Here is a 23,005-nt window from a genome sequence, read left to right on the forward strand (position 1 = left end):
AGCATGGGGCACAGCATGGATAGGTGGGAACCTTCCAGGGCCAAGCATTAGCACATATTTGCTGGGAACTGTCTGTCCCCGGGGCTGGCCATCTGTCTGTCTCTCCATAGCTCCTGCAGCACCTCGAGAGTGTCTCCTTGTGGGTGGGGGCGTGTGCACCCACTTGAGCATGTGCTGGTGACATCTCAGGGGGAGCTACATGCAAGGCTGTCCACATCTCTCCCTGGGTCTGTGCCTCTGTCTCTGGGGTTGGCGTGTGTCTGCATGTCTTCCTGTGTCTGTGTCTCTGTGTCCCTGGACCCAGGCTTCTGTGTTGCCTGTGTGTTTACATGTTCATGTCTGTGCACACATCTCTGCTGTGGGTCAGCAATCCAGCCCTGTGTGAGCATGTGGCTGTCTGTGTGGGAGGAGATGGGGGCTCCCTGGTTCTGTGTCTTGATCCCACGGCCACTCTTCACAGTCTGGAGGATAGAAACAGAAACCTGAGTGGCTGTTGCCCTGGTCTCTGGCCCCTTGGAATCCATGTTGACGGTGAAGGCCTAGGAATTGGCCTCCCTGGTTCCAGCTGGACTCAGGCCTGGGGCTATCGCTGCTCCCTGGTAGCTCTCTCTCTGCTGTTCCCCCAGACCCTGTCCTCACCTCCTTCTCTCTGCTTCCTTTTCATCTTCTTTGTTTCCCACCCCCTTGTCTCCTGTCCCTGGCCATTCTTTCCCTCCTCTGTCTCCCTCACCACTGGCCTCTAAGCCCACTTGTATCTCTTCCTGGAGCTAAAGGCTCTAGGGACCTAGCACCAGCACTGCTGCCCAGCAAGGTCTGGAATTTGGCTTCTTGCCTAAGGGTATGGACAAGTCAGCTCCTTCCCAGTGATTCTAGAATTCCCAGGAAAAAGGTAATGTCAATGCTGGCCAGGGGACAGTGTTGGTCATCTGGCACAAGTGTGGAGCACATTAAAACATTTAAAGAGTTCTTAGTTGAGGCAGAAAATGTTCTGTAGTAAATATCCATTTCAGAAAAGAGGGTGCAGAGGCAGACAGCAATGAACCCAATTGTAAGTGATGGTTAGCTGTGTGTGATCTTCCATACTCCCCACTCTGAGCCTCAGTTTCGTCATCTGTTAACAAGGGAATAATACCCACAGGGTCGTTATGAGGATTAAATAAGCTTACATGTCTAAAGTTCTCAGCACAACCCCTCGTATATAGTAGAGGCTCAATAAACAAGTGCCCCCTTTCTGTTCACCAAGGCCAGTGGTGCTGGGAAAGAAATGAGGATGTGCTGGCACGCCCACTTGGGTATAAGAATTGTGTTCTGGGCACGGTGGCTCACGCCTGTAATCCCAGCACTTTGGGAGTCTGAGGCGGGCAGATCACAAGGTCAGGAGATTGAGACCATCCTGGCCAACACGATGAAACTCGTCTCTAGTAAAATACAAAAAATTAGCCAGGCGTGGTGGCGTGCACCTGTAGTCCCAGCGACTTGGGAGGCTGAGGCAGGGGAATTGCAGAGATTGCAGTGAGCCGAGATCGCACCACTGCACTCCAGCCTGGTGACAGAGCAAGACTCCGTCTCAAAAAAAAAAAGAAAAAAAAAAAAAGAATTGTGTTCTGGGGTTAGAACAGGGGCCCTGACTCAATCCACCTTTCTCTGGGGCTCACGGTAGCAATCACAGCTCTGTCCTTTAACCCCAATAGTCAACAGAGTTTCACAGTGAAAGAGCGGCTATCAAGACCTGGATGTTTGCTAATTGCTGCTATCTGATGTACATAGAGCTAATTGTTATTTCTAGACTCACAGGTGTCTCTCTTTGGATACTCTGGGCACAGAAAATCACAAAAATTGTAAGTTGAAGGCTGCCGTGGTTGCTATCAATGAGCATTATTCCGAAAGCCCCAGCCAGTACAATAAGAAAAAGAAATAAGGCATTGCTATAAGAAGGAAGGAGGTAAAAACAATCTTCAAGAATTACAAATGATGTGTTTGTTTATTTAGGAAATTGAAGAGAATCGACTAAAAGACTATGAGAACAAATGAGAGAATGTAGTAAGATAGAAGAATATACCCATGTATAAAAATCAAAACCATTTCTATACAACTAAAACAACCAATTAAAACAGGAGTTAGCCGGGTGAGGTGGCTCACGCCTGTAATCCCAGCATTTTGGGAGGCTAAGGCAGGTGGATCTCTTGAGCTCAGAAGTTCGAGACCAGCCTGGGCAACATGGTGACACCCTGTCTCTATGAATAATACAAGAAACTCGCTGGGTGAAGTGGCGCGCGCCTGTAGCCCCAGCTACTTGGAAGGCTGAGCTGGGAGGATTGCTTGAACCCATGATTCAGAGGTTGCAGTGAGCCGAGATTGAGCCACTGCACTCCAGCTTGGGTGACAGACTGAGACCCTGTCTCAAAAAACAAAAAACAAAGAAACAAAGAAAAGAAAAAAAAGGAGACAAAAAGATCTAACTCATAAAATACAATAGATTTTTACTGATAGATATAAAATAAGACCTGAATAAATATAAAGGCATATCATGTTCCTGAATTGGAAGGTTAAAAAAAAAAAAAAAAGAAAGAAAAAAGTCTGGGCACGGTGGCTCATGCCTGTAATCCCAGCACTTTGGACATAGGAGGATCACCTGATCCAGGAGGTTTGACACCAGCCTGGACTGCGTGGTGAGACCCTGTCTCTAAAACAGCAAGAACAAGGAGGCAGAATAGAATATTGTAAGGATGCCAGTTCTCCTCTAAATAATCTAGAAGCTGAATGTAATTCAAATCAAAAGTCTAAAGGTTTTTTGGTCCCTGAGACTTGACAAGTTGATTCTGCAGTTCGGGGGAAGGGTAAGTATATGAGAATAGCTTGGAACTTTTTGAGAAAGAACACTGACAGGGGTAACTTGCCCCGTCAGCTTTCAAAATGTTCAGTCAGGCTTCCATAATTAAAACTGCAACTCTGACACAGAAATAAATAAATTAATGGAAGATAATAGAATCTAGAATAAACTTGAATATTTGTGAGAATTGGGCATATAACAAGGTATTTTAAAATAGGTATATAATAGTAAGATATTTTCTTTTCTTTTTCTTTTTCTTTTTTGAGATGGAACCTCGCTCTGTTGCCCTTGCTGGAGTGCAATGTTGTGCTCTCAGCGCACCGCAAACTCCGCCTCCTAGGTTCAAGCAATTCTCCTGCCTCAGCCTCCTGAGTAGCACGCGCCACCATGCCTGGCTAATTTTTGTATTTTTAGTAGAGATGCAGTTTCAGCATGCTGGTCAAGCTGGTCTCAAGCTCCTGACCTTGTTATCTGCCCATCTTGGCCTCCCAAAGTGCTGGGATTACAGGTGTGAGCCACTGTGCCCAGCCTTTATTATATTTTTCTGAGACAGGGTCTCGCTCTGTTGCCCAGGCTGAAGTGTAGACGCATGATCACAGCTCACTGCAGCCTCCACCTCCTGAGCTCAAGCGATTCTCCCACTTCAGCCTCCCCAGTAGCTGGGACTACAGGTATATATCACCATACTCAGCTAGTTAAGTTTTTTTTTTTTTTTTTTTTTTTTTTTTTTGTAGAGATGTGGTATTGCTTTGTGCTCAGTCTGGTCTCGAGCTCCCAAAGTGCTGATATTATAGGTTTGAGCCACGGCATCTGGACTATCAAGTATTTTAAAATAACAAGCAAGAAATCCCTCTCCTTGGGATAATTAACTTTCCATTGGAAAGAAATAAAGTTAAATCCTACTTCATACTATGTGTTTAAAAATCCGGGTGGATTAACAATCTGATGTAAAAGTGAAAATCATACAAACAAATAGAAAAAATATGGGAAACAGTTTTATGATTATGAAGTGGAGAAGGCATTTTTAAGCGTGACATCAAATCCAGAAGCCATAAAGGAATATATTGACAGATTTGACTAAGTAAAAATTTTAAATTTCTTTCGAGCAAAATGTAACATGAACAAAGTTAAAAGACATAACACAGCTTGGAAGAAAGTGTTGTAACATATGTAACAGATTAATAGTAATCTGTTAATAATAACATATGTAACAGTTAATATCCACAATATATAAAGAGTTCCTCTTTATAAATAAATAAATAAAAAGATGATTTCACAGAAAAATTGGCAAAGGACATAAGCAATTCACAGGTAAAATACAAATGGCAAAAACAAAAAACAAAAAACAAAACAAGTGAAAAGATTTCCAACTTCATTAAAAATCAAGAAAATGCAAATTAATTCAGGGGCCAAGGGTCCCAGGGAGGCCCTGATGGGATGCCCAGGAGGGACTGTAGCTGTCATCTCCCACAGTGAGACTGCTTCTGATGGATGAGATGAACTTCTTTCTCTTCCAAGACAGGATCCACCTCTGCCCCAGGAATGGGTGTGGGCTCTGGCTCCGGCTGCCTCTTTCCTTTGGGAAGCAGAACTTCCTCATTGCAGGCAGCCTGGGAGCTGAGGCAGGAGCCTTGGCATTGCCACAGAGCTTGGAGTGAAAGGGAATTTGTGAGGTCTTTCTCCTCTGTCTCTAGATAGGACCATCCCTTCCTTCTCTCATCATTGCCAACCCGTCAGAATTCTCCCCTAGGCCCAAAAGTCTGTCCTGGTGTCTAGCCTCCACTCTAGCTGCTGCAGTATTGGGAAAGGACTTCTGTCTGGATTTTTGGTCCCATACACTTTAGCCTCCTCATTTCAGGTCCTCAGGTGGAGCTGAGCTGGGCTCTGGCCTGGAGGAGCTGCCGCTGGGTGCTTAGACAGGCTGGGGCCAGAGGAAGCTCTGTTCCTCTGAAGATTGGAGGTCGGAAATGGTTCACTGTGTGCTGCTGAGCTGTACCCAGGGCTGGGTTGCTTTGAGCCAGAAAACAGCCCTGGCTGGGGATGGAAATCCCTGGGACCAATGTCTGCTATGCCTCAGTCTGGGGAAAGACCCTAGGGACCCAAGAAAGAAGGAAGAGTGTGTGCCCACCCTTGGAAGCCCCAGTGTGATAGAGGAGGGGGACCCCTCCTTGAACCCCGCATCTGGATTGGTCATCTTCTGTCCGCTTCTGCTCATGCAGGCTAGGCTTGCCTTTCCAAAGTGAGTTCCCAAGATTTGAGCCTGCTGCTTTCCAAATCTCACACCACTGGTGTGCAAGACACTGAAGAATATCCACAGAGGAACAGGCCCCAAGCATGGTTGCCATGAGGCCCCAAGGCCCAGGGACCCCACATCAAAGAAGGGGTGGGGGGGTCTGGGGTTAATTAGGGTGAGCTTCCTGGGGAAAAGCAAGCAGCTCATTGGCTGTGGCTGATGGAGAAGCACCCGGAGCTGTGGAGGGTGTGTGGCGGGGCAGCTGGGCCGGGAGGTCTGAGCCTGTTCTGGTTGGCTGACCCCCTGGGAAATCCAGGGAGTTTCCAATCTGAGAGCTTGGTTGGGGGGATGGTAGGGGGGAGGAACACAAACTCCTGCTGGGTGGGGAGGGCTTCTTGCCTCTTGCCTTAATCCCTCCTGCTGTGGAGGTGGGAGAAGGAATGCTGGGGTGTGTGTGTTTTCACTGGTGTCAGTGTCTGTGTAAGTACGTGTGTACCTCTGCATGAGTGTGTATGTATTTACATTTGTGTTCTCACGCCTGCATGCCGCCGTGGGTGCGCATGAAGTCTGCGGAGCTGTAATGTGCTGCTGGGTATGTCCATGCCAGAACCTGCGTCTAAGTGTGGGCATCCCATGCAGTGAAACACTCAGGTCTGACATGGGGTGCAGAGGAGTTTGAGCGACTGTGTGTGTGCACTTGGCTGTGGCTGTGTATGTCTGTGTGTGTTTCTGGGCGTGGTCCTGTGTGTCTTTCAGGCTGTGAGCGCCTGTACAATTGTGCGCATGAGTGTTTGTGCGTGAATGTGTGTCACTATGTGTTCACAGGTATCCATGTCTGCGCCTGTGTCTGTGGGCTCTGCGGGTACCCATGGATCTGTGACTGCACGTACACACATCTGTGGGTGTTTCTACCCTTCGGAGCATGCTTATGGTCCCCGCCACACTCTTGCCAATCAGGCTGCTCTGTTTCCTTCCTCACCTCCTCCTCTGCACACCCCCTTCCCCTTCCCTTGCCAAACTGGGGGGAGGCTGCAGGGGCACCCTCTCTAGGCTGGTACTCCACCAGAACTTCACCCACCCAGTTCTACCCCGCCTGGACCCTGCACTCCCAAGCTTCCTCCACCCTTCCCTCCCTCCTTCAGAAAGCAGCAGCCCCTCCAGACTGTGAGGAGACAGGGAAGTCATGGCCTGTGTCCCCAAGAGGCCTACTCTGGGGCCAAGGTCTTTAACGCCCACGGTTGCCCTTTGCTTGGGGCCCAGGTCCAGGTGAACTCCAAGAGTGGTGTGGACAGCCCGCCCCTGCCTCTACAAGCTCCCTAGCAAGCTCTGCCCATCCCGGGGCCCTCTGGTTGCCTTAGAGGGCTGGTGCTGGCTGGCAGGAGGAGCGGGTAGGGAGACAGGGACATTTCCAGGACCTCAGGGGACAGTGACAGGGGAACACTATGGGTGGGCTCAGAAATCTGGGCCTATCTGCTGAGCTTAAGGTGACATTGGCCCAGAGAGGTCAAGACGTTTCTCAAGGCCACGTACTACTCCACACATGGCAGTCTGGAAAGAGACTTGGAAAGCAGCGTGTTCACCTTCACCCTGAGAGCAAGAAACTCTGTATGCTTCCAATACATTCCTTTCTTCACGTGCCGGGCCCTGTGTAGGAACTGGGGACACAGCTCCAACAGGCAGACTGTCCTCAAGTAGCTTCCAGCCTCGTGGATCTTAGCAATGGGACGCTTACACTGCAGAAGTTGTTGAGTCCCAGCATGGCCCAAGTCCAGCTGGAAGGAGGCACCCAAAGCTCGCTGATACTTTCCTGGAAGGCATCAATGAAGGGGTGTGGGTGCCTGGGCATCGAGGGCGCAGACCCAGTCCCAGCTGGGCCCATCTACCGGCCACCGCCTGGAGTGTGTGGAGGAGCCGAGCTGATGGGCTGCTTGTAGAAACCTGACCCAGCTAGCAGGCCCTTCCTTCAAAGCTGGCCCAGGCCGTGCCACTTTATTGCCCAGTTAATGATGGTGATTAGGCCAACAGGTGCCACCTGCCACCTGTCCACCCTCCTGCCTGCTGAAGAGGATGTTTTCTGAGCACCTAGGGGAGGCTTGGCTCCAGAGCCCTTCCAGGGCACCCACCATGGTCGACCTCTGGACCCTCAGGCTGGCTGGCGTCCACCTCCTTCCTGGAGAAAGCAGGACCAGTCCTCACTTCCTGGGACTGCTGTGTGACCTCAGTCCACACCTGACCCTCTCTGAGCCGGACTGAGGGGGAAGTGGAGCTGAGAACAGTGGGCAGGGCTTGTGCACCCTGAGAAGCACACTCGCCTTTTCCCCAGCCGGGGTCCAGAAGGAAGTGGCAGCAGAGGGTCCTCCTTGCAGATGGAGCTGGGCTGCTCCTTAGGGACCCACCACATGTGGGTAGGCCACTGGGGGAGCCACACTGTTCTGGGGTCGCCCATTTCCAATGTGGGGGACTGTTGCCTGGGGCTTTGGTAGGTGGGAGGGGGTCCTCCTGTGGGTCTGAGTGGGAACAGTGATTGATGGCTGTGCTTCATGAGTGAGGAATGCCAGCCTGGGGGGGGGGCCAGGGTGGGGGTGGAGCCACCTGAACAACACTCCTGCCTCTCCGGGATGCCTGGCATATCCTGTCAGGACCCTCTGTACCCTGGGGACAGCTGCCTACTCCCCTGCACAGTGCCCCTCCTATCTGCATTCCCAACCCCCAGCTCTGGGAGGACCCAGTGGAAGCCTGGCCCAGGGGGATCCAGAATGCAATCCTTTCTGGGTTTCTCTCTTCACAGCCCAGCCCCCCTTTTCACGTGGGCATGAAGGGGATGGGAAGTGTCTCTTTTCTCTCCCACTGGAGCAGGAGGGGATGGGGCGAGACTCTGGGAAACTTCTGTCTGGATGAACTCTAGGCTGACACGCCGCTGTCCACAGTGGGAGGACTTAGCATTAACACAAAAACGAATTTCCAAGCGGGAAGGGCTGTTTGGCTCGCAGAAGGAATGATGGATGTGGTGTCATTCTTCCCCATCCCCACCCCACCTTGTAGATAAATGAAAACTGGAGACTGTGAGGGTACGGGGTGGGAGAGTTCGGGGTAGGCCAGGTAGAGGTTGTGGGGGGAGGTGGAATTATTCACAGTTGTCTGGTCCTGGACTTTGAAGGCCATGCCAGTTCCCAGCCTGTTCCCGAGCTGCAGGATGAGGGTCCTGTCCCCTGGGCACCCAGCACAGGTCAGCTTGCCTCCTCTGGCCTGGTGGGACCGGTTTTTCCAGCTGGAGGAAGGGTCCATGAGGAATTGGCAGGGGCAGAGGGTTTTATGTAAATACCCAGGGAGTGCTCTGGGAACGGGGAGGCCGGTTTCCCAAAGACACGCAGGGACTGGCAGCTCCCAATTAGCCGGCCCAGTGATGTCAGTGTGGCTCTCCTAGGTGGCTGCGCCCACTCTGAAGGGCCTTGGCAGGGATGCCCAACCATGACCTTCCCCCCTGGGTGGGAGGGGTGCCTGGGGGGCTGTGTACAGGACAGAGGCCAGGCCCCTTCCCACTGGAACCCCCAACCTGGGGTCTGAACCACATTGGGGACCAGCCCTGGAGAGTGCCGTGAAAAATCATCCCAGACTTTACTGTAAAAGACTTTAATGTGGTTAATATTTGAACTTCCACCAAAACACCCAAACGCTGGGGAGCCCTCAGTGTGCTGGGCCAGTCCCAGAGGCTGTTCCCATGGCAACCGCTGGCAGGCCCTCCTCCCACGGCACTCCAAGTCTGAGTTTCAATAAATACAGTGCAAAGAAGTCTGGTCTCTAAGCTGAGGAGACCAAGACGTGGGGCGCCAGAGAGGGTGTGTTGTGTTGTCTGTGAACACACACATGCACTGTCCAGCATATGCACCTAGGATCACGTGCATGCACACAGCACCCTCAGTTGGCCTCACATCACACACCGCCCACATCCATGCGGGTACACACACACACACACATAAACACACACACACACATGCCTTTTCTTCCAGCACATAGGAAATTGAACATATAAACCTTCCTTATAGACACACAAGACATTATGTACACACATGCCTTTCTCTCAGCCTTTGGCTAGGAGCTTGGAACTTGGGGTGTCCCCTCTTGGCTCAGAGGAGTGGGAACGGTGTGAGTCTTCCTGGTCAAGGCCAGGGTGAGCCCCAGTCTAGGGGCTTGGCATGGTGGTGTTGGCCAGGCTGGGCAGGCAGCGGGCTGTGGTGTTGGTTGACTGTGCCCAGGAGGGGAAGGAGTACAGGTTGAAGATAGGAATGCTCCAGCTGTTGATGGCCAGTGTGATGACCAGGACTCCAATGATGTTGAGCAGGAATCCTGCCCGGGCCTGGAGGGAGGAGAGCCAGTTTGGCTAAGCAGGGGCCGGGCTGGGCCGCCCCTAAGCCCCTGGGTGTTCAGGGGTGCATAGGAGTCCTCCCACCAGCAAAATTCTCTCTGGAAAGTCCTTCCTTTGGCCTAATCTGCAGCATAGCCAATGCCTTTGCCCCTTGCTTTACTCCCAGTGCTATCAGGGAAAAGGGGTGCCCCTCCTGAGCTTCCAGGGCCCTGGGCTTGTTCTCTCTGAGCTCATCTCCCTGAGTGTGGGTGCCTGGCACCTTGGAGCCTTCCCCATCTTCCCCACCCACTTCCCTCCCTCTCACATAGCGGGGGGCTGGCAGGGCCTGAAGATGCTGCCACTGAGAGGTCATGTCCCAACCTCCCCCACTGCACCTTCACCCCAGATGAGGGCCCACTCAACTCTGAGGCTCTCAGTGGCTTTAAGCTGCTTTGTGGTTCACTAAGATGGAAAGTCAGAGCAGGAAGGAGGGATGAGGCATTCAGGCCTCCCTGCCACTCACCATATCCAACACTCTGAGGCCCCCAAAAGAGAAGACGATGGCATTGGGCGGGGTGGCCACAGGCAGCATGAAGGCCAGGGAGGCGGCCAGAGTGCAGGGGAGCATGACGTAGAGAGGGTGGAGGCAGATGGCTTGGGCCTGGATGGGAGGCAGTGGGCAGAGTTAATCTTGGTCCCCATCCTGGAGGGGACGTATGGCCCCCAATTCTCCTGCTTCCCCTCTCTGGGGGACAACCCCTGCACCCCCACACACTCTCTGGTCATGAACCCACCACTTCTCCCAGAAGGCACTGGGTGACCTGGGAAGGGCCTCTTGACCTCTCTGGAGGGAATGAGTGTGTCGGCCTGCCTCGTGGGGTGTGGTGAGGGGAGGGGCCCATAAAACAGATCTCAAAGGGGCTCTGGGGGTGTCATCAAAGGCTGCAGGAACACGCCTGGGGAATAAGGGGCTGGGGACGCTTCGGGGAGCAATTTCACCCCATCACCTCAGGAATGACCAGAACAGGGACTGGGGTGGGGAGGTAGGTGAGGCCACCAGGATCCCCATCAGGATACTCCAGGGGTGACATCACCAGGGAAAGGGTGAGTCAAGGGCCAGAGCACCTTGGGGCCCAAGGTGGCTCAAGAGCCTAGAGAAGGATAGAAGCTCAGGGGTCCTCTTCAGGAAAAGAGGAGGTACAAAGACAGGTCACTCTGCCCAGCAGACAGAACCTCTGGCGGGCAGGCAGGAGGGCTGCCTGGAGGTGTTTCTGAGGGCCAGCTCACCATGGAGGCTAAGATGGGCAGGAAGATCGTAGTGGTGGCCACGTTGCTAGTGCACTCGGTGAAGGTGGCCACGATGAGGCAGAGGATGAAGGCGATGGCTGGAGATGGCACACTCTTCAGTGGGGTCAGCTTGTTTCCCAGCCACTCTGACAGGCCCGATCGCTGTGGGCAGAGCAGGATGGCGTGTGAGAGGCAAGGCTGCCTGGGCCCCTGAGTCCTCTGCCAAGGCTCTGGGAGGATCCCACTCCTGCTCACACCTCCCTGGTATTCAGAGTCAAAGGCAGCTCTAGAGGGATGACAGGACCCAGCTAAGACCAAGGGATGCCCTTTCCTGCTCTTGAAGAATAGTTGGGTGTGGGAAGAAGGGTCAGATGAGGAATTAGGAGAGGGGGCCAAAGGGTCTTCTTGGGAAACTTGGAGCCTGATGGGAGCAAAAATCTTTGACCGCACTTACTCTTGCCTTCCTGACCCCTCTCAGGAGGTCCCTGGACAACCTTAGCCCTCTTCCTGCCCCTTCCAGTCCAGTGGCTTGGGGCAGAGGGGACCTTGCTCCTGGCAGGGAGGGAAAGTTGGGGGTGGACCCTGCTACAGGCTGGAAGAGGCTGATGGGAGGATGGGGATGGAAGAGCTCCGAGGTCTTGCCCTGCCGCGTCTGGAATGCCAGGCTGCAAGCCCACGAAGCGGGGACTTAATCTTGCTTGGTGGGGCCAGGACCTACCACAGCATTGGGCAGTTAGTGGATGAACATGCCGCAGACCTGGGAGTCCCCTGCATCCATCCCTGACCTGGGCAGCTGCCTTCTGTTTGAGCCAGAACATGGAGGACCAGGGATGCCGTGTCAGGGATTTTCCTCTTTTGGACAGAGGCTCTGGGAAAAGATGTTCTGGTCCCCAGAGCTTGAGTGGGTGTGATCATGGTGCCCCCTGGTGGCTGCGGCAGGCAGACCGTGTCAACACAAGCCCAACTACTTCGGTGCGGACCTTACAGCATGCTCTTTCTGGCAGGGGGCGAGGGCCCGGGGTGGGATGGCATATGTCTCTGGGAACAGGCCCCGCCCACCAGGGAATTCCGCCTTCCCTTGGACTTTGAGGCCTCTCCTTAGTCTCTAGGAGAGGTCTCTAGGGCTTGTGCTTCTCCCTCCCTCATGGGGGCTCTAACCTAAGTCTCCCCAGCTGCTGCAAAGGCTCTGCCCACCCACGGGGACTCCTACAGGGCGACCAGGTCTCCCCTCTGTGGGACAGAAACAGGACCCCCTCTCTCCCTGCCACAGAGTCTCCCTCACATTGGGGAAAAGAAAGACGCAGGAGCAAGGAGGGGGCCGGGGGCCTCTCACCTCACTGCCCTTGGCCAGGGCATAGCCACCACCCAGCAAGAGCATGATATTCCAGGGCATCCTCTGGTTCACTGTCTTCCAGTCGAGGAGGGCAGGAGGAGCCTTCAGCTTCCCTGGGTTTTCTACTCCCCAAGCAGAGAAGGATGGGTCACCAAACAGGCCTTTCAGCTCTCCACTTGGGGGCTCCCTGTGTGGGTCCCTTTTGGAGCTTAACGCAGGCAGGAGGGGACCCTGAGTTCTGCAACATCTCAACTTTATCCTCGAGTCCCTGTGCCCTTGGCAAATCGCTCCAGCCTTTCTGGGCTTTGCCTACTCCTGTCAAATGTGGTGGAAGGTACATTACATACTTGAAGGCAGGGGCTGTCCGGAGACCCTTCCCTGCCCCAGTCCAGCTGCTTACCTGGGTCCTGGGTCAGCCCTGGGAACTTGGAAGGCATGATGAACATAATTATGCTGATGAAGATGGCCACTGTCCCATCGGACAACATGCTGTAGAGGGTGCAGGGAGGGCTGGCTTAGCGGCTTGGGGCTGCTCAGGGCTGCGGGGTTGAGAGTGGTGGCGAGGAGCCCCTCCCACAGACAAGCCTGGGGAACCCTCATTCCCCACCATGTGTTACCGCCTGTTCTGCACTGGGGACCTACACACTTCCCTCCTCCCCAGCACGTGAGCCCCAGACATGTCCTCCTCCCATTCCCTGCAACTCTCACCTCTCCCCTTTGGCATTGGGAAAAGCCACGTTGCCCCAGCCAAGAAAAAAGCCCGGCTCCCGGGTGAACCAGAGCAGCACCAGGATGACAAACAGGATGCTGACCGCCTTTTCTGCGAAGGTCATGGGGCCCAGAAGCCTATGCTCGGTCTGGATGACGCCGTAGGCTGCCTGCTGTCGTTCCTTCGTGTTTTCCCCAAAGCCAAAGTTCTTCCGGAAGCTGTAGGCAGAGGGGCTGGGCAGCTCGTGGGGGGCGCGCACCAGGCAGGGAGCAAGGGGCTCGGAGTGCCTAAGACCTAAAGGCTGACGCTCACAAGAGGGCGTCTCAGGGCCATGACACTCAGGCCCCGGCTCCACCTGAGGTTCTGGAGGAACAGCGGAAGACTTTTAGGGGTCATAGTTCGTGCTTAGCAGGGGGAGCTGGGTTTCCCCATGCTTGGCCCTGCTCCACTGAGCCCCTTTTCCTCCACGGGTTCTATGGTGCCGAATCCTCCCTTGCCCAGGATGAGGAGGACCTAGCAGCTCAGACCTCGGCACCTCTTCCGGCCCTGGCTTACAGCTCTCTTCCTCCAACAGCCTTTGGGAAGTCCTCCTTTCCTCCTCTGCCTGCTCTGGGCATCCCCTGCCAGCCTGAGCCCCACCTGCATTGTCTCAGAGGCACAATGGGCTGCAGCCCACTTCCTTCTGCTGCGGACTTCACCTGTGTTGACATTTAACTTTCCACTTGGGTAAATCTCAAGCTCCCTGCTGGACTGTGAGTTCCTTCTTGCTTCACACATCTTTGACTCCCCTATGGCGCCTGGCACTGTGCTGATCTCTCTTCCACTACCACCTTGCCTTGTACTAGCCCCCAACCTTCATCCAGCTTCTTTACATTTCCCAAGTGATTTTTCCAAAGTGTAGCAGCAATGCTTAAAAACTTTCAAGGGCTCACCACTGCCTGGGCAGGAAGGGCAAATTATAATTCATATCACAGTAACACTCATACCATGCATACTCCATACTCATGGCAGACATCACTAATCAATCACAGACTTGATACTAACTGAGCCTTAGCAGGGTCTCCCACGATTTTCCAACTCAGAGCTCCAGATAGTGGCTGCCAGGAATCCCGGGTTGGAAGTAGGAATGGAATCTACTTATTACTCTTGGCCTCAAGGACAAGGTCCAGATGCTTAGGTGGCACACAGAGCTTCCAGAACAATCCCCTGCCTACTTCTCCAGCGGCATGACCTGATGCTCCTTTTTGTTGTTTGTGTTTTAGCCCTGACAACTAGCATTCTCTCGAACACATCATGTCCTTTCTTGTCTCTGTGCTTTGTGCAGACTGCTCCTGCTGCCTGGAATGTCTTCACCCGTCTCTCCCTGGCTGACTTCTAGTCCTGCAAGATTCCAGGCACGATCTCCTCCAGGGTGTTCTGAAATCTTCACTCACCTGGGCTGAACTAGGCACTCTGTTCTCTGTGCTCCCACAGCATCTGGGCTTCTCTCTGTAATGGCCCCCACCATATCATCATCCACCTGATGGGCTACAAGGACAGGGGCTGGGCCTAGTTCCTTCTAGTATTCTCAGTGCCTTACTCACCACCTGGGATACAGTAGGAACACAGCAGGTGCTTCTGTAACTAACCAGGCTCAGAGTGTGCTCCTTAAGCATCTGTTAAAGGACGGTGGAACATTATGGGAAGGGGCATCAAGTGACCTGGTTTGCAGTCCCAGCACTGACAAATCTAGCTGAACCACTCCTGAAGCCTCAGATTGCTCATCTGTGAAATGGGGTACTACTCTCTACCCAGTACTTTGCTCAAATGGAGATCCAAGTGCACAGAGAGGCCTTGGGAGGGAGAAGCCTTCTCACTGGGATGGTAATGATATCATTTTCCACATCTGGTCACAACTGGAAGCTCCCAGGGCTAAGGGCAGGGACTTTGCCACTTACTTGAATCCCAGAAAGAGAATCTGCAGCCACAGCCAGGCCAGCAGCAGCAAGATGATCATGGTGGGGAAGGCGAAGCTGAACCAGGAGGCGAAGTTCACCACGTTGCCGTTTTCGGGGAAGAGCCTGCAGGAGGGATGTGGGCTGCTGTGTGACATTGTCCCAGAACTGCCCAGCCCCATTCATCTGCCAGGGAGTGTGTGGATCCCACAAGATGCCCCACCCCTTGTCACTCACGAGTTGACCTGGCCTTGCAGCACCAGGTTGGGCGTGGTGCCAGTCAGCGTGGCGATGCCCCCGATGCTGGCAGAGTAGCACACGCACAGGCTCAGGCACTGGCTGATGCGGAGATGCTCCTGGCTGTGATGTGTCCTCCCCTCTGGAGGAGCAGACGTGACAGGGAGGGACTGCCCATTTTCTGGAAACGAGGGAGAGCCCAGTTGGGGGCGGGTACAGGGCCAGCTCTGGGGAACATGGCCCGGGCTGCAAGGTCCTCCAGGGCACCTCGTCTGTGAACAGCGCAGACCGGGGCTGGGAGGAGGACAGAGGCTGTCTCCAGGCCTGAGGGGCCCAGCATTCCCCAGAGTCTCAGGCTGGGAGTGCCCTCGGCCACCGTCTGGTGTGACCTCTCTCTTGAGAGAAGAAAGGAGGATGACCCAAACCACACAGGAAGAATGGTGCCTAGGCCTTGGACTGTCCACCTACACTTCAGCTGTCTTCTTGCTACAGTGAGCAAGCATCTTGGTTTGCCCAGGGATGAGGGGATTTCTAACACAGGGGACTTGACATTGAAAAAAAAATTTTTTTTTTTTAGAGAGACGGGGTTTCCCATGTTGGCCAGGTTGGTCTCGAACTGCTAACCTCAGGTGATCCTCCCGCCTCGGCCTCCTAAAGTGCTGGTATTACAAGCATGAGCCACCACGCCCGGGGGGGACTTGACGTTTTAAAAAAAGGAAAAACAAATTGGTCACTGTCTTTCTTCTCTCCTCAAAGCTCCAAGATGACCATCCCTTGAAACAGACCCTCAGACTCTCTCCAAGAACCAAGGGTTTGAGGCAGGGTCTAGACTCCTCTTTCTCACCAAGCTTGGTCACCTCCTTCTGGGGACTTGGCTCCTGGAGCTCAAAGGTTGGGTTGTTGCTGCCCTCCTCGACATCCCCGTTGTCTTGTATGCTGTGCAGCTGGTTCAGGACGGCGTGTGCAATGGGCACCATCATGGCCGAGGTGGCCGTGTTGCTGATCCACATGGACAAGAATGCCGTGACCAGCATGAAGCCCAGGATTAGCCTAGGGACAGGCAGACAGACACACTGCTGTTCCAGCTTCCCTTCAGGGACCGGGTACCCAGAACATCTCCCCAGCAGGTTCTCCCATGCTGGTGTGCGGGAACTCACAGGGCTGGCCGCACCCCAACGATGAGGAGCACACGGAGGGCGATGCGCTTGTGCAGGTTCCAGTGTTCCACCGCGATGGCCACCAGCAGCCCCCCTACGAACAGGATGTTGGTATCCTTCAGGTACTCGATGGCGACCTGGCAGGTGGACACATGGCTGAGCAATGGGAAGACCCTGGAGTCTCCCACGGTGCCCCCGATCTTATGGGATGTGGTCACTGACATTCCCACAGACTGGCATTTCCCTGGTCTCTCAAAACTGGATGGAAATGGTCTTTGAATGATCTGCCATTTTTAAAAAATTAAATTCCATTTTTTGGAGACAGGGTCTGGCTCTGTTGCCCAGGCTGGAGTGCAGTGGCACAATCACAGCTCACTGCAACCTCCGCCTCCTTGGCTCAAGCCATCCTCTCTCACCTCAGCCTCCCAAGTAGCTGGGACTACAAGCACGCACCACCATGCTGGCTAATTTTTGTATTTTTTGTGGAGACAAGGTTTCACCTTGTTGGGCAGGCTGGTCTCGAACTCTTAAGCTCAAGTGATCTGCTCACTTTGACCTCCCAAAGTGCTGGGATTACAGGCATGAGCCACCATGCCCGGCCTGGATTATCTGCCATTTAATATCAACCAGGTTCCTTTCTTCTTGCCAAACTCACTTTATCTCCCTTTAGGAACAATTAATTGGGAGATCATCTACTGTGATTCGAGTTCCAAGCCATGGACTGTGAGATAGATAATTTAGTGCGGTTTCTAAAAACTAGACAGCGGTTCTCAAAGTGTGGTCCCTGGGCCAGCATCATCACCGTTACCTGAAACTTGTTAGAGATAAAATGCTTAGGCCCCACCCCAGATCTACCGAATTAGAAACTCTGGATCCAGCCATTCGTGTTTTCACCAGCCCTCCAGGTGACTCCGATGCTATTCAAGTTCGAGAGCCACTGAACTAGAAGTATACAAGTGTGTTAGCTGGCCTTTCCGGGTCGCTATGCCTTCTACCTTTCACCTAAGGCTGGTTAATCACTCTCACTCTGAACGAACTCTCCGCACCAGTCCTGCACCCGTCCCCACCCCAGCCCGCAGCCTTCTAGCTGACTTCTTCCTCATGCAGAGGCAGGAACCCCTCATCCATGTGCCCTGCCTGTGATGAGGCTTCCTTAGTCAACAAGGTCTGAGGGAACCCAACCCCCGCCCCGCCTCCTGCATTGCCCAGAATGCTTTCTCCTATGGATGGGGGCTCACCTCAGAGGCGTCCACAATGCCCATCATAGGGAACAGGACAATGGGGAAGAGGGCGGTGACGGCCAAGGGCAGGGCCTCGGTGCACCAGAGGAGCGCCATGAGGATGATGGTGTATGCGCAGTAGGCCTCCTGCAGCGGGGAGGGAAGTGGCAGAGCTGTTAGAGAGTGCTGGCCTGTGTCCCAGAGCCATGCCACCTCTTGTCCCTCAGACAAACCAGGCCATTCGTAACTGCCTGGGGAGAGCCTGTGACATCCACAGTCATTGATTCCCAAGCCCAAGGTCTCTTTTCAAAATACAAATAAAAAACAAAGCAAGGCACCAGTACCACCTTGTCTTTGACCTTGGGGAGCCTGGATGTGATAGGCCAGCCACATTGGAGAGTCTGGAGTTTGTTACTAGTCCCCTTCCAGCACAAGAGGATTGCAGGGGGCCCAGTTGAGGGTCCCAAGATGAGATGGGGGCTGCCAGAAGAAGGAGCGGGAGCTGGGCACTGTGGACCTTTGCTTGGCACCCTGGCCTTTCCCGGATCTTATCACAACCTGCAAGATATGTTTATTTGTTGGATATTTAGTCTTTGTTCCCTCTGCTAGGAGTGAGCTCTCCATCAGACAGAGTTGGTTTTGTGGCATCTGGATCCTTGGAGCTCAGTACTCAGCAGGCTTTGGAGCAGATCTTGTCTGAATGAATGAATCATTGGAGAGTTTTGGGAATGGTGGAGGATCTCCTTTCTAGCAATCCTGGTCTGGCTGCTGCATGGCACAACTCCAGAGGCGCGATTTACATTTATAGGCTATGTGAAGTTTCCCCCAAGATGCTTGTGCTGTGCAGGGAATTGTGGGGCAACGCTGAGTCATAGTCTTGTGAGTCTTTGGGTACCAGAAGTCCTCCTTTCCTACATGAAGCCCCCAAGACTAGAGAAGCCTGACCTCAGGCCTCGAAGGGGAACTGGGGCAGGAATGGAGGCCCACCCTCCTTGATAGAGCCTCTCCCAGCGCTGGGGAATCATTAGCCAGGAGGCTTCCCAGGGCTGGAGAATCATTAGCCAGGAGAGGGCACCAGTATCCCCTCTCCAGGGGTTGGGCACCTTCCCACTCTTTGTTTGCCAAGGGAAGGGGCCCCATGCTGGGGTTTGCTGGACAATGGGGCTAGGGAGCCCCTCCTCCCTTAACCAACCCTATCGCCCTGTCGCTTTCTCTCCACCTGGTACAGGCTGAGCTCACCCATTAGAACCTCACACCCTTAGTACCCTAAAGCTTGGGAAGGGTCCCTGGGGTGGGAGTAGGAGGTGGCCTGGGGGAAGAGCCAGCTGCTATTTATTGATCAATTCTTAGGAATTTAGTATTATCATTTTTGTGGTTTTGTGAAAACCTAACAGCCATTAAGGTGGGTGTGGTGGTCTCACCTTATAGATGAACTCTGAGGGTAAATGGCTGCTCAAGGTCACAGAACTATTACAGAAAGTGGCAGAGCCAGGATGGAACTCAGATAAGGCATTGGGATTGTGCAACTTTAAGGCGCTACCTAAGAACACTCCCCTTGTAGTCTCTGTGAATAGTGCCCCAATGATTGTTAAGTGTGTAGCCTGCACAGCTGCCCAGCTGCACACCAGCCCCACCAAGTCTGTCCGAAGCCAAGCTCTCTTTCCACCAAACCTCTACTACTTCTTGTCACCCTGGACATAAACTCATCAGCTCCAGGAGTGGGGTCATTTGACCCTCGACCAGAGAAACCCAGCCCCCCTCTTTCCCCCAGCAGGATTCTGCTGATGCTGGTGTCTCCTTACCCACAATGATTGAATGGTCAGTTACCCTCCCCTTGGACTAAGGACAGGCCAACCCTCCTGGACCCTGGTGTCCTCTACCCTGTCCGCCTAGAACTCTCTGGTCAGAGACACGGAGGAGGGTTGGGGTGGTGCTCACTCTGCTGATTCGAGAAGAAATTTCTGTAGAAGTATCAGAGGATGACTCTGTGCCAGGTGTCATGTTCTATGTGCTTCAAATGCTTTTAAAAGTTGCATTTAGTTGCTCTCAGAGGTAATAACTATTGATCCCATTTCACAGTTGAAAAAAGAAAGGAGTAAATACATTTCAAAAATGCCTCAAAGTCACACACATAGGAAGTGGAGAAACCAGGCCACCTGGTTCCCCAGCTCCAGCTTCCACCTGCTATCCTGAGCATGGTCACTTGCATTTGAGGGTGTCCTCAGCTTCGGGCTCCCTGTGACTGGTGGAGTGTAGGGAGAGTGAGCTGGGACTCTGAATCCAGAGCTATCTTCCCAGGGCCTGCCATTTCCTGTGGCTGGGCTCTGTTAAGTCGCGTCACTTTGAGACACCATTTCCATACTCCAAAGGGCTGGGCATGGTGGCTCACGCCTGTAATTCCAACACTTTGGGAGGCTGAGGCAGGCAGATCACTTGAGTAAAGGAGATCGAGACCAGCCTCGGCAACATGGCAAAACCCAGTCTCTACTGAAAGTACAAAAAATTAGCTGGGTGTGGTGGCGGGCACCTGGAGTCCCAGCTGCTTAGGAGGCTGAGGTGGCAAAGTCGCCTGAGCCAGAGGTTGAGGCTGCAGGGACCTGAGATCACACCACTGCACTACTGCAATCTGGACAACTGGAGTGAGACTCTGTATCAAAAAAAAAAAAATGTCAGACTCACCAGTGTGTTTAATACATGGCTCCCTTCCCCTCTATGTTTCTGTCTGTGATGGATCTCTCTCTATCTATGGATCAAAACCCAAGACCTGTTCCAAAGTTCCATCCAGAAGCCTTCATTAACCTCGGTGGCTTTGGCCCTATGTCCCCATCCCACCTCCTGGGCAGCCTGTCAAGCTGGAGCACAATTCGCTGACTTGTTCTTCCTGCATCATGAGATTCTTAACTGGGGCATGGAATTCCGAGGATCCATGAAGTTAAATGGGGAAAAACTATGATCTGTTCACTAATATCGAACTAAGGTTATGAACATGGGGAACAGAATCGCAGTGCTATTAATGGTATTATTGCTGACTTCCTCACAGATACTTGACGGTGGCTATCAGCTATCAGATACCAATCCAGTTGTTGCGGTTATCTCAGAATATATCTTGACATTCTGTTTACCTCCATTATTAATGTGAAATTTTGGTAGTTATTATACCAACGTTAGATCTTATCTAATGTACTAGCAAGGAGGCACATCTATTTCTGAGCTGGAATTTATTTTTCCATCTTTTGATTCCTGTATTCAAAATAATTAGTTTATTTGTCATCCCGTGCATTTTTTTTTTTTTTTTGAGACGGAGTTTTGCTCTTGTTACCCAGGCTGGAGTGCAATAGTGTGATCTCGGTTCACCGCAACCTCCGCTTCCTGGGTTCAAGCAATTTTCCTGCCTCAGCCTCCCGAGTAGCTGGGACTACAGGCTCGTGTCACCATGCCCAGCTAATTTTTGTATTTTTAGTAGAGACGGGGTTTCACCATGTTGACCAGGAAGGTCTCGATCTCTTGACCTTGTGATCCACCCACCGTGGCCTTCCAAAGTGCTGGGATTATAGGCGTGAGCCACTGTGCCTGGCCAATCCCATGCATTTTTTTTTTTTGTACATTTCATTTCTTATTTTTTTAATTAAAAAAAAAATTTTTTTTTTTGAGACGGAGTCTCATCCTGTCGCCCAGGCTGGAGTGCAATGGTGTAATTTCTGCTCACTGCAACCTCCGCCTCCCGGATTCAAGTGATTCTTCTGCATCAGCCTCCCAAGTAGCTGGGATTACAGGTGCACACCACCACACCCAGCTAACTTTTTGTATCTTTAGTAGAGACGTGGTTTCACCATGTTGTCCAGGTTGGTCTTGAACTCCTGACCTCAGATAATTCATCCGCCTCGGCCTCCCAAAGTGCTGGGATAACAGGCATGAACCACCACACCCAGACTAAATTTTTCTTTCTTTTTTAGAGACAGGGTCTTGCTCTGTTTCCCAGACTGAAGTGGTTGGTGTGATCATAGCTCAATGCAGCCTCCAACTGCTGGGCACAGGCAATTCTTCCACCTCAGCCTCCCAAATAGCTGGGACTACAGGCATGTGCCATAATGCCCATCAGGCATTTGCAGCTGTAAACACATTTATCTCCACTATGCAAATGGGGATAAGAGAAACACTCACCCAGTGGGTTACTGTAAGGATGAAGAGAACAAATGTAGGAATAAGGGTTTTAAAAAATTAATTAATTAACTTTTTTTTTTTAGACAGAGTCTCACTCTGTTGCCGAGGCTGGAGTGCAGTGGTGTGATCACAGCTCACTACAGCCTCGACTTCCTGGGCTCAAGTGATCCTCCTGTCTCAGCTTCCTGAGTATCTGGGAGTACAGTTGTGTGCCACCATACCTAGCTAATTAAAACAAATTTTTTTTTTTTTTGTAGAGACGAGGGTCTCACTATATTGCCCAGGCTAGTCTTGAACTCCTGGGCTCAAGCAATCCTCTCATCACAGCCTTCCAGAACACTGGGATTATAGGTGTGAGCCACTGCACCTGGCCAGGAATTAGTTGTAAAGCATTGCAGCCTGTGAGCAGGTAGCAGGGTTGGTGCTGGGAGAGAAGCGTGCTCCTGGGCTTCCAGGGAAATCAGAGAGGATATATGAGGCACAGATGGAAGTGAAGGTGACAAGGAGTCCAGGGCAGACTCCAGACCTGGGGTATGTGGCAGGTGTGGGACCTGCGGACATCCTGGCCTCTGTCACGGCACGGTACAGCCTATGACTGTCAGGCAGCAGCATATGTGCCCACAGTCTCAGAGGTGTCACACCTCATTCCTCCTGGTGATTGAAGGTTAACTCAAGGGTGGGGACAGGCTGGCACATGGGGGACACTCCCACTGCCCCTCTGCCCCTAGCAAGTGGGTGTGCTGCTGGCAGTGAGCACTCCTGGGTCTCAGGAGCAAGGCGAGGCACTGGGTGGCAGCCTGCCAAGCACCTGTAAAGCAGAGACCAGAAGAATGCAGCTCAGAGGAGAAGGGGCCCTGTCCCTGAGCCTCCTTTTGTCTGGGCTGAGGAAGGCTTCCAGAGGGGGAACCTTGAGTGGGTACAGAGGGGTGAGTAGGAGTTCAGTTAGTGGGCAAAGGGGCTTGGAGTGAGGGAGTAAATGTAGAACAGAATGAGACATAAAAGATCAAGATGCATTCTTGGAAAGAGCCTTGTCTGCCCTGAGAGGAATCTAGGACTTTGTCTGGAAGACAGTGGAGAAGAAGGGAGAAGGCCTCAAAGAGTTTTAAGCAGAGAGAGAGTGGCATAGTCAGATGTGGTTTAATAAAAGATTACACAGATACTACCATATGCAGTTTAAAAAATTCGTACGCAAGTATTTGTATACACTTAGGGAAATTTCTGCTGTAGGGGTTCGTATATTTTTTAGCACTAGAATACCCTTGGCAGCCGGATGAAGCATTCCAGTGTCTTAAAATAATGTTTTTAAATGCACTAAATAAAATACATAAAAAGGAAACCAGTTTTACTGAAATACAGCTATTAGGCTGGGCGCAGTGGCTCACACCTGTAATCTCAGCACTTTGGGAGGCTGAGGTGGGGGGACTGCTTGAGCCCAGGAGTTCAAGACCAGCCTGGGCAACAAGGCAAAACCCCATCTCTACTAAAAATACTAAAAAAAAAAAAAAAAAAACAACAACCCAAGAAACCAAAAACTTAGCTGGGCATGGTGGCATGTACCTGTA

At 52.5% G+C, this 23,005-nt stretch overlaps 1 protein-coding gene across 3 annotated transcripts in view; it reads right to left on the reverse strand.

Annotated features, from left to right (window-relative positions):
* Nucleotides 1-3,721: 3,721 nt before the first annotated feature.
* The window catches only part of SLC13A2 (solute carrier family 13 member 2), a 25,284-nt gene continuing 6,000 nt past the window's right edge, over nucleotides 3,722-23,005 (reverse strand). Inside the window, exons 2-14 of one of the 3 annotated variants that reach the window (XM_032281072.1) lie at nucleotides 17,301-17,429; nucleotides 16,063-16,199; nucleotides 15,750-15,955; nucleotides 14,906-15,086; nucleotides 14,672-14,794; nucleotides 12,734-12,952; nucleotides 12,426-12,514; nucleotides 12,026-12,147; nucleotides 10,693-10,854; nucleotides 9,929-10,066; nucleotides 6,796-6,870; nucleotides 4,246-4,478; nucleotides 3,722-3,969 (exon numbers count right to left, since the gene is read on the reverse strand). In XM_032281072.1, the coding sequence (XP_032136963.1) occupies nucleotides 3,921-3,969; nucleotides 4,246-4,478; nucleotides 6,796-6,870; nucleotides 9,929-10,066; nucleotides 10,693-10,854; nucleotides 12,026-12,147; nucleotides 12,426-12,514; nucleotides 12,734-12,952; nucleotides 14,672-14,794; nucleotides 14,906-15,086; nucleotides 15,750-15,955; nucleotides 16,063-16,199; nucleotides 17,301-17,429 (1,863 nt within the window). In that variant the 3' untranslated portion in view covers nucleotides 3,722-3,920. Of the gene's footprint in view, nucleotides 3,970-4,245; nucleotides 4,479-6,638; nucleotides 6,871-8,677; nucleotides 9,418-9,928; nucleotides 10,067-10,692; nucleotides 10,855-12,025; nucleotides 12,148-12,425; nucleotides 12,515-12,733; nucleotides 12,953-14,671; nucleotides 14,795-14,905; nucleotides 15,087-15,749; nucleotides 15,956-16,062; nucleotides 16,200-17,300; nucleotides 17,430-23,005 lie in introns of those variants that run through there. The other 2 variants (XM_032281074.1, XM_032281073.1) reach the window with 2 other exon arrangements.

Source organism: Sapajus apella, unplaced genomic scaffold (assembly GCF_009761245.1).
Source record: "Sapajus apella isolate SASKATOON/1434 unplaced genomic scaffold, GSC_monkey_1.0 scaffold12, whole genome shotgun sequence".
Lineage (NCBI taxonomy): Eukaryota > Metazoa > Chordata > Mammalia > Primates > Cebidae > Sapajus > Sapajus apella.